At 45.5% G+C, this 10,070-nt stretch overlaps 1 protein-coding gene across 1 annotated transcript; it reads left to right on the top strand.

The window, feature by feature from the left end:
• The first annotated feature begins 197 nt into the window (after positions 1-197).
• LOC125485315 (protein mono-ADP-ribosyltransferase PARP11-like) lies at positions 198-6,529 on the top strand. The gene is made up of 3 exons (XM_048607487.1): positions 198-353; positions 1,627-1,747; positions 3,810-6,529. Exons 1-3 carry the CDS (start codon positions 243-245, stop codon positions 3,875-3,877), a joined length of 300 nt encoding a protein of 99 aa, XP_048463444.1. The 5' UTR covers positions 198-242; the 3' UTR covers positions 3,878-6,529.
• The last annotated feature ends 3,541 nt before the right edge of the window (positions 6,530-10,070 follow it).

Below are 10,070 nucleotides of genomic sequence, written 5' to 3'. Positions count from 1 at the left end.
CAGAGTTTGTGATGTTTCAATGGGTTGAGATGATGACAGCTTCATGTGGGTGGAAAAACATGAACTGAACCCACGCTGTTGACATTACTCTGTGGTTCAAAGCAGCCATCCAGCCAACTGAGCAAACTGGTGCCCGCCACTGGGCACTTGGTTAGTTTTGAAGTGGAGTTTTTTTTTATTCTGTGTATGAATAGGGCTTACATCCCAGGCAATGCATTGAAAACCTGTATTTTTGTTTGGTGATGCTTAGTCTTTCTGATTCGATGAACCATTTGAACCTCTCTGAGCAGCGACAGCAATACATTTGGCAGTTTTCAGGAAACCATGGGACCTGGTTCGACTACAAGAAGCGGGTAAGGGACTGTTTTGGGGAAACTATGATCAATAAAAGCTGAACCATCGTCTGCCAGTGATTACACCCACTCTCTCCCAGTGTGTAAATACAAAGGCCTCACACGATGTAGCCCCCAGAGTGTTCTGTCAAGTGGCACCAATGGAACATAGTATCCCGGTCACAGCTTATGATGTACAGGTTTGTAGAATTGCTACAGTGTGGAAGCAGGCCATTCGGCCCATCTGTCTACACTGACCCTCCGAAGAGCTTCCTACCCAGACCCACCGCCCTACTGTATCCCGGTATTCGGCTAATCCACCTGGCCTACACGTCTTTGGACTGTGGGAGGAAACCAGAGCACCCGGAGGAAACCCACGCAGACACGGGGAGAATGTGCAAACGCCCCAAGAAGATTGTTCTGGGAGAGGGATGGGAGGAAGTGAGGACTGAGCTCCAGCCAAGGAGAAGCAGACTATCAGAGTTTTGACACTGCGTTTGTCATCACGAGCCTCCACCTCCACATCCGCATCCCTCATTCAGAACCAAACACTAGGGGCTGATCTTCAGCCCAATGTGCCAACATTTTCCTGATACACATTACTGCTTGCCTGACTTCTTACACTGTGAACGTTATTTGTCATCCACTTTACTTGGAGGTTGATAAAGGGTATCAGTCTCTGAGTTGTCAGTCTCGCTCAATTCAATCCAGCAGCAATGTGAAAGGTAACCAATTGGCACTGGACTGACCATGGGTCAGTAAGATGGTGGATGAGCAATCCAGAGGCTCAGGTTAATGTCCTGGGGATTTGAATTCAAGCTTAATTGAATTTTATTAATGGAATTTAACATTTGTCTTATTAGTGCTGACCATGAAACCATCTAGTCTATTAATATCCATCAGAGAAGCAAATCTGCCATCCTTACCCGATCAGGTCTACATGTGACTCCAGACACACGCAAATATAGTTGAGTCCTAATTGCCCCCGAGATGGCTGAGCAAGCCACTTGGCTCAAGGGCAATTAAGGATGGGCAACAAATGTTGGACTTGCCAGCGCTGCCCACATCCCATGAAAGAATAACATGAGAGGTAGCCAATACCATCCTCCAGATCCATCTTTCCATACTATACTGGATGTTTTGATGTTTCCTGGTGCTATCCTGAACTGATTGGCCAGCAGACCAGGTCTCAAACAGACTGAGATGATCTTGTACAATGTTGACAACATAAGGATCATGGCCTACCAGGCCTATTGGCACTGTAGCCATTCTGACATTGCCCTGTGTCTCTCAGAGAGGAACAGACACCGAATGTTCAGTCAGCAGTCAGGAGATTGAATCAGAATACCTGCAGAACCAGCAAAGCAGCGTGATCTTCTACGTTGGTAACAGCAAGTACAAACTGGACTTCTCAGGTAAGGGATGCTCCTGGATGGGCTCAACTCTTCTTGTAATGATGTTTCCATGTTGTATTTCCACTTTTAAATAAATATTAAACAAGTAAGACATCCCTGGGTGGGACACTGTAATAAAAGATCAAAAAGTCAACAGAACCCTATGTAAAAAAAATCTAGTTGTCATTCCCCGGTGAACATACACCCATCCCATGAGTTTCCATGGTTTATTATTTACCTTTCGGGGACCAACTCATTCACCAGAAACTCTTGTTGCAGTTTGGAACAGCCAAGACCATGACACCATAAGACATAGGAGCAGAAATTAGGCCATTCAGCCCACCGAGTCTGCTCCACCATTCAATGGCTGATAAGCTCCTCAACCCCATTCTCCTGCTTTCTCCCCATAATCCTTGATCCCCAAGAACCTATCTATCTCAGTCTTAAGTGTACTCAATGACCTGGCCTCCACAGCCTTCTGTGGCAGTGAATTCCATAGGTTCACCGCTCTCTGGCTGAAGTAGTTTCTCCTTATCTCTGTTCTAAAAGGTCTTCCCTTTACTCTAAGGCTGTGCCCTTGGGTCTTAGATTCTCCTACAAGGGCCTACCCTACCCTAGGCCCAACCACCTTCAGCTGCTTCATCAATGACCTTCTCTCCATCATAAGGTCAGAAGTGGGGATGTTCACCGATGATTGCACAATATTCAGCACCATTCGTGACTCCTCAGATACTGAAGCAGTCCATGTCCAAATGCAGCAAGACCTGGTCAACATCTGTGCTTAGGCTGATATGTGGCAAGTATTATTTGTGCTACACAGATGCCATGCATTGATCATCTTCAGCATGTCAGAGGCTGGGAATTCTGTAGCAAGTAATTCACCACCTAATTCCTAACAAGTCAGTTGTGTGATGGAATATCTCCACTTGCCTGGATGGGTGCAGCTCCAACAACACTCAAGAAGCTTGACACCATCCAGGACAAAGCAGCCCACTTGATTAGCACCACACCTACCAATCTCAACGTTCCGTCCCTGTATGACCACACACAGTAGCAGCAGTGTGCACTGTTAACAAGATGCACTGCAGCAACCTGCCTGCCTTTCGACAGTGTCTTCAGAACCTGTGATTTCTGCCACTGGGAAAATTAACAATTGACTAAACTCCAGTGAATATAGTCCTAACTGATCCAATCTCTCGCTATTCATCAGTCCTGTTGTCCCTGGAATCAGACTGGTGGTTATGACTCTGGAAAAGGTGGTGGTGAGCTTCCTTCTTGAACCACTGCAGTCCCTGTGCTGTAGGTTAATCCACAATGTCGTTAGGGAGGGAATTCCAGGATTTTGATCTTGAGACATGGAAGGAAGGGGGATATATTTCCATGTCAGGATGGTCAGTGGCTTGGAGGGGAGCTTGCAGTGGGTAGTGTTCCCATGTATCTGCTGCCCTTGTCCTTCTGGATAGAAGTGGTCGTGGGTTTGGAAGGTGCTGACTAAGGATCTTTGGTGAATTTCTGCAGTGCATCTTGTAGATAGTACACACTGCTGCATCGGTGGTGGAGGGAGTGGGTGATGGAGTTTGTGGATGTGATGCCAATCAAGCGGGCTACTTTGTCCTGGATGGTGTCAAGCTTCTTAAGTGTTGTTGGGGCTGCACCCATCCAGGCAAGTGGGGAGTATTCGATCACACTCCTGACTTGTAACTGGTCGATGGTGGACAGGCTTTGGGGAGACAGGAGGTGAAATACTCGCTGCAGGATTCCTAGTCTCTGACCACCTGGAGATGGTCTCTGCTTGTTCTTGTGTGACACAGATGTTAACTGTAGTTCAAATTTGACAGATTAGTGCAGTGTAACAAGACAGCAGGATGTATAATGATGGACTCCGTGCCACATGATTGTGGAGAGAGATGTGGAAGAAAGGAGACTGTAGCAGGATCTGAAATGTATCGATGTTACTGTAAATTGAGTTTTGAGGAAAGCACCTTGGATTGAATGAGCAGTACCTACGAGCCCGAAGCTAGTTAGACATGACAAATTTTTGAAATGTTTAAATGATGTGATGCTTTTTGTTTTAATCTATTAGCCATGATTCAGACAAATCTCTCAACTGGTACCACACGGACTGTCCGTCGAATTCCCTTCTCTCCGTAAAGTGCCGCGGAACGAGGTGAACTGTATCCAGTTGCTGGTCCTTGGTGCTGCTGTGGGAAAACAAATCAAAGATAGTTCACAGCAGTAATCGATAAACCAACTCTGAGCAATGAACGCACTGGTCTCCGGTTCCCTGTACCGCCAACTCTGCAGTTAAATGATGGATCTGCCAATTATTTCACAACTCATTCAGCCACCAAGTTTGTAGCACTGCCTTCACTGACCTGTACAATAAGCAATATTTTAAAAGAGAAATATGAGAAATCTAGCTAAGAATATTTGGGTTGTGACTTTATATGGAGACTGTATCTGTCCCTTGGGTGAATGTAGAAGATTAAACAATGGGGTGAGAAATACACATTTTGTTGAAAACCTTTTTTTCACCCAGAGGCTGGTGAGAATCTAGAACTCACTGCCTGTAAGAGTAGGAGAGGCAGACACCCTCATAATATTTAGGAAGTATTTAGATGTTCACTTGCAATGCCAAAATATACTGGGCTGTGGGTTGCAAAATGGGATTAGAATAGTTAGGTGTAAATAAGTTTTAAAAGGCTGGCATCTTACCACCAATCACCCTTTATTCACAAATGCATAGCTTTTGACAGTGCCTGACATTCATCGTTTTATGTCAGCCAGGGCTCCCTGATTGGACCAGGTTAATAGCCCATAACAGGGAACTCATTTTCCATGAGGTCCACCTGGCTTACCTTCTTATAGTCACTACAAGGTGGTAGTTATTGACTAGCACAGACTCGATGGCCTGAAGGGCCTCTTTCAGTGCTGTAGACTACACTTGTGTGCAAATTGTGCGCAATTCCTACATTACAACAGTGACTACTCTTCCTTTAACCTCTGTAAACCATTTGGGGAATCCTGAGGCTGTGAAAGGATAAATGCAATTCCTTTCTTCCAACTCATTTTTTAAGCTGCCCCTTTGCAGAACGTTGTTGAGACTTACGTTTACACCAGTCCACTATAAAGGAAATCAAATTACTTTTACAGTGAGCATTTATCCAGTGTTAATGTTTGCAGTAGTGAAGAAGGGTTATTGTGCCCTAAACGTTATATAGAACATAGAACATTACAGCACAGGAACAGGCCATTTGGCCCACCATGTCCGTGCTGACCATGCTGTCATTCTAAACTAACCTGCCTGTATGTGGCCCGCATCTCACTCTTTCCTGCCTGTTCATGTGTCTGTCTGTCTAAATGTCTTTTAAAAGCTCTGCTTTCTCTTCACTCATGCTGCCAGATCTGCTGAGTTTCTCCAGCATCTGCAGTATTTTGTTTTATAGAAATGTTTATTGTCTGATTGAAATCTGGGCTGCTGATTCATTTAAAGAATGTCCTGGAGTCAATTCAATATCAGCCAAACTGGTAAATTTCCTTCCCTGAAAGGCATCTGCGAACCAAGTGTGTTTTCACACTGTTGTGATCTTTTTTCCCTACCAATTATCGATTTCCAAATGTTTCTGACCAGTGTGTCCCAAAGTGGGGTTTGGGACCCCAGGTGAGGTTTGGGGGTTGGAGCTGAGACAGCAATAGAGTTCTGACCAGGTTATAACAGCTGGGTTCCTGCTCTCTCAACCCCCACCCCACTCCTCTTACCCCACTCTTGCAACACATCTGAGGGGTTGCAACAGTTTTTAAAGCCTTTATGTGGGATCACAGTGGGAGAAAGTTTGAGGAGCGCTGTTTTAAACTAACTTCAGCTTCACAAACTGTGGTGGAGGAGCTATTAAGCCTGATTATTAGGCCTACCCTTTCTGTGTTTGGTGCAGTAGCTTAATTTCTGTCCTACTCTATCCTGCTACTGTTGCCCTGAGATCACGATGGGGTTAGTGGTAGAATGGCCGATAGATTAGATAAAGGCTCTGGCTGTGTTTCCAATGACTGCAATCTGCAGAATCCACAAAGAGCTGAGAGCAAACTGCCATCATTCTGGTTGGTGGAGAGCAGCTGATGATGGTGCTGCCTGGGTGTAAAGCCTCGAAGATAGAATGGAGAGAGTTCATTCTCTCCCACTCCCTGTGCGGATTCCCAATCTCATGCTAGCCATTACTCCCAGGCTCAAGGAGGCCTTGCTCCTGGTGCAGGCCTCTTCCCTACTCCCAGATTCCCACTACCTGCTCCCGCTGGAGGTCCAGCCAACCCTTCACCCCCTCCCACTTCCCAGTCCCTCGTCAGTAGCATATCCACTGGTGATGACTGTTCAGAGAAGAAATTAAATAGTTAGGTCGGTGTTTTTGACCAGTGCAAACTCAGTGGCCCGCGAGGCCTTTTACTGTACTGTAGACAATAGGACTGTCCCCCATTGGAGAGAGAGTCGCAACTTGTGGTGGTTTAACCTGAGAGTCACCATGCCTCAAATGAGGGCAGAGGTTGAGAAGGAGAGTCCCTCATATTAACCTCAGCCGGGGTGGGAATTGAACTCATTTTCCATCTTTATGACTATATGACACACTGGTCTCCAGACCTTTGATGCTAATGTAAGTCACATTCATCTCTGGCTCTCTCCAAGTTATAGTAATGATAACGGACTCTCTGGAAATATCTGACAGTTTGCTGCCTGTGGTGCTAAAAGATCATGTATTTGCATTCTCTTGAATGTTGGTGGTGTTTTGTATCTGAATAAACTTGAAATAAGGTCAAGTAATGCTGTTTGTGTCTGTCTGTGCTAGGGTTAGGGTCTGTGATTCATGGTGTCGTCAAATGTTACAGCACGGAATGAGAGCATTCAGCCCATTGTGCCTGTTTCAGCTCTTAGAAAGAGCGATTTAATTCAGACCCAGCTTTCAGCTGTCTCCCCATAGCCTGCAAATGAGTCTCTCTGCAATAAAACTCCTCACTAAAACGATCTTTTAGAAGTTCCTGAGGAACAGGTTTGTCCGCTGTTTCAGGTAGTGCATTCCAAACCTTAACAGCACTCTGTGTAAAAACAGTTCTTCATATTTTCTGAAGAAGTGTCTAGGCCCGAAATGTCAGCCTTCCTGCTCCTCTGATGCTGCCTGGCCTGCTGTGTTCATCCAGCTCTACACCTTGTTATCTCAGATTCTCCAGCATCTGCAGTTCCTACTATTTCTGTATTTTCCCTCTGGTTCCTTGCCAATCCCTGATCACTGACCCACTTGCCAGAGGAATTTGAAGTATTTGCAAATCAAAGATTTGCAATTAAAATTTCTAAGGAATTTCCACTCAGAATATAAGATCACACAATTCCCTGTTAGTTCCATCCGACAAGTTTAAAGCTGATTGTACTGACCAAGTCTATGACAAAAAATAACCATAGATTAACAAATGGAAATTGAAAGAACTGTGGATGCTGTAAATCAGGAACAAAAACAAAGTTGCTGGAAAAGCTCAGCAGGTCTGGCATCATCTGTGAAGGGAAAAAACAGAGTTAACATTTCGGGCCCAAGGAAGGGCCATTGGATCTGAAGTGTTAACTCTGTTTTTTTCCTTCACAGATGCTGCCAGATCTGCTGAGATTAACAAATGGAGACAATTCAGCCCAACATTTGTGTGCTATCTCTCCAACTGGAAAAGTCCTATCCCCATATTATTTAATATTCCTTCTCAAATGTTCATCCATTCCTTACTATAGGATTGTGGAACATTATGACAACCAATGAGGCCATTTGGCCCATTGTGCTTGTGCTGCAAGCAATATATCTCGAGCTATTAATTTGCTCAGTGCAACCCGAGTGACTGATTCAACAAAAACTTGGTTTGTGCATGTAAATGGGGCTTTCACCAAAGTGGGAATTGTGTGATTCAGATTCTGAATCCTCCCTTGGGCTGGTTCCCATCTGCTGAGGAGTTAGGAGAGGAAACTTCCCCTTGCTTTATCATTATTTTCAGTCAGGTGCTTATGCTTCATATAAACCACCTGCCTGTACACACACAGCTCACCCCGCCTCCCTAACCTGTCCTTCCTCCCACCTATCCCCTCCTCCCACCTCAAGCCCCACCCCCATCTCCTACCTACTAACCTCATCCCGCTCCCTTGACCTGTCCGTCCTCCCTGCACTGACCTATCCCCTCCCTAACTCCCCACCTACACTCACCTTTACTGGCTCCATCCCCGCCTCTTTGACCTGTCTGTCTCCTCTCCACCTATCTTCTCCTCTATCCATCTTCTATCTGCCTCCCCCTCTCTCCCTATTTATTTCAGAACCCCCTTCCCCTCCCCCATTTCTGAAGAAGGGTCTAGGCCCGAAAGGTCAGCTTTCCTGCTCCTCTGATGCTGCTTGGCCTGCTGTGTTATCTCAGATTCTCCAGCATCGGCAGTTCCTACTATCCCTGTATCTCACCCTGTTAGCATATCCCTGCTGTGCCTTTATCCAGCTTTCAATCCAATTGAACTTTGTTATTCACCTCAGCCACTCCCTGTGGGAATGTGTTCCACGTTCTCAGCACTCTCGGGATAAAGAGGTTTCTCCTGAATTCCCGACTGGATCAATTTCTTATGTTTGTGGCTCCTGGATGGAGCACCCAACCCCAGTTTCCCTAAAAGAGGGGACCACTCTATTCCTACCCTATCAATTCCCTCCCCTGCTCCCCACCCTTTCCAATCTTGAAGAGGTCAGAGTAAAGGGTTCAGTAAGAAGAGTCAAGTCTGTATCAACAAATAATTGGCTTTATTGGCTCATTAAAACAGACATACAATTTGGTTAAGAAAGGGTTAAAAGCAGGCCTCATGGTATTATTGCTTGACTGTTAATCCAGAGACCCCAAGTAATGTTCTGGGGACCTGGGTTCGAATCCTGCCATGGCAGATGGTAGAATTTGAATTCAATAAAAATTTGGGATTGACAGTCCAATGATGACCATTGTCAGCCAAGGATTGCTCATATGGTATAAACAGCAGCTTGTGAACTCAACTTACCCGATCCCCAGCCACTGTCTTGTGCTGTCTGAAACCAGTTTGAACTGGGCCAGCTCAGAGGAATGATATAAGGTATAATTCCTTATTTGAATGGAACATCAATGAGGTAATGCTAACCGTGTCCTTGAAGGGAGCCTACAACGGGAAAATACAGGCTCACCAGATGAACCAGAACCAATGAGAAGTAAGACATCACAGTTTGGGAAGATAAGGATAAAAATAGGTGTGACAACAGCACAATCTCTGGAGATCAACCTTTCCTGAATTGGAGGAGCCTATGCTTGGAAGCATGAAGGTTACGCTGAGTACCTGGGGAATGGCCTGGCCAGCATGAGCTCCAATTCTCCAGTATTAGCCTTTCATTTCTGAGTCTGTTCAGGGGACGTCTGAGAAACCCAGTGGGTGTGTGCATAGATTTTAGTATTGTATGAATTGCATGCCTGATTTTAACCCTTTCTTAACCAAGTTGTATGTCTGTTTTAATCAACCAATAAAAGCACTTATTTGTTAATACAATTTTGACTCTTTTCCTCTTTGTGCCAAGCCAATAACTGTTATTGAGGGCGGGAGCGGGGCACAACATATCAATTGTTGGGTAAAAACCCATCTGGTTCACTAATGTCCTTTAGGGAAGGAAACTGCCATCCTTATCTGGTCTGGCCTACATGTAACTCCAGACCCACAGCAACGTGGTTGACTCTGAACTGCCCTCTGAGCAATTAGGGATGGACAATAAATGCTGCCTAGCCAGCGACGCCCTCATCCCGTGGATGAATTTTCCAAAAGTACATCATTTTACCTGATTGTTATAATGATGGGAGAAGATTAGACGAAGTGTGATTTTTTTTTCACTGAGAGGATTGTGAACCAGTGGAATTCTCTACCACAGAAGGCTATGGTGGGCTAGTCACTGAATATATTCATGATAAAGATAGGTACCTTTTTAAAGGGTATGAGGAGAAATGGGAACATGGCATTGAGAAAGAGAACCCAACATGATCATATTGAGTGGCAGGCCAGTTTGGTCATATTCCAGGGGTTTCCATGGTGATGCGGTGTGGCTGGGTTATGGAGAATCTCATCCCAGTGCTGTTGTCACCATGGTGCTGGGTGCTTGTTGGACTGGCTGACCTTTCTTCATGTACTAATTTAATCCATCATCCCCACCCTCCCCCTCTATATATCCCCTCCCATCATTCCCCTCTCCCTGCACAGTCACCCCCACCACACCCCTTCCACCATCCACCATCCCCCACCACTCCCCTCCCCACCACACCCTCCCTATCCACACCCATACACCTCCCC

This window comes from Rhincodon typus, chromosome 18, assembly GCF_021869965.1.
Source record: "Rhincodon typus isolate 14 chromosome 18, sRhiTyp1.1, whole genome shotgun sequence".
Classification (NCBI taxonomy): Eukaryota; Metazoa; Chordata; class Chondrichthyes; order Orectolobiformes; family Rhincodontidae; genus Rhincodon; species Rhincodon typus.
The sequence above is the reverse complement of the archived record's forward strand: the minus strand, read 5'-3'. Positions and strand labels throughout refer to the sequence as shown.

Coding starts and splice junctions, on each gene's coding strand:
- LOC125485315 (XM_048607487.1), top strand. CDS start 243: ATGCTTAGTCTTTCTGATTCGATGAACCATTTGAACCTCTCTGAGCAG. Junction 354..1,626: donor GGTTCGACTACAAGAAGCGG/GTAAGGGACTGT, acceptor TGTGTCTCTCAG/AGAGGAACAGACACCGAATG. Junction 1,748..3,809: donor GTACAAACTGGACTTCTCAG/GTAAGGGATGCT, acceptor TTAATCTATTAG/CCATGATTCAGACAAATCTC.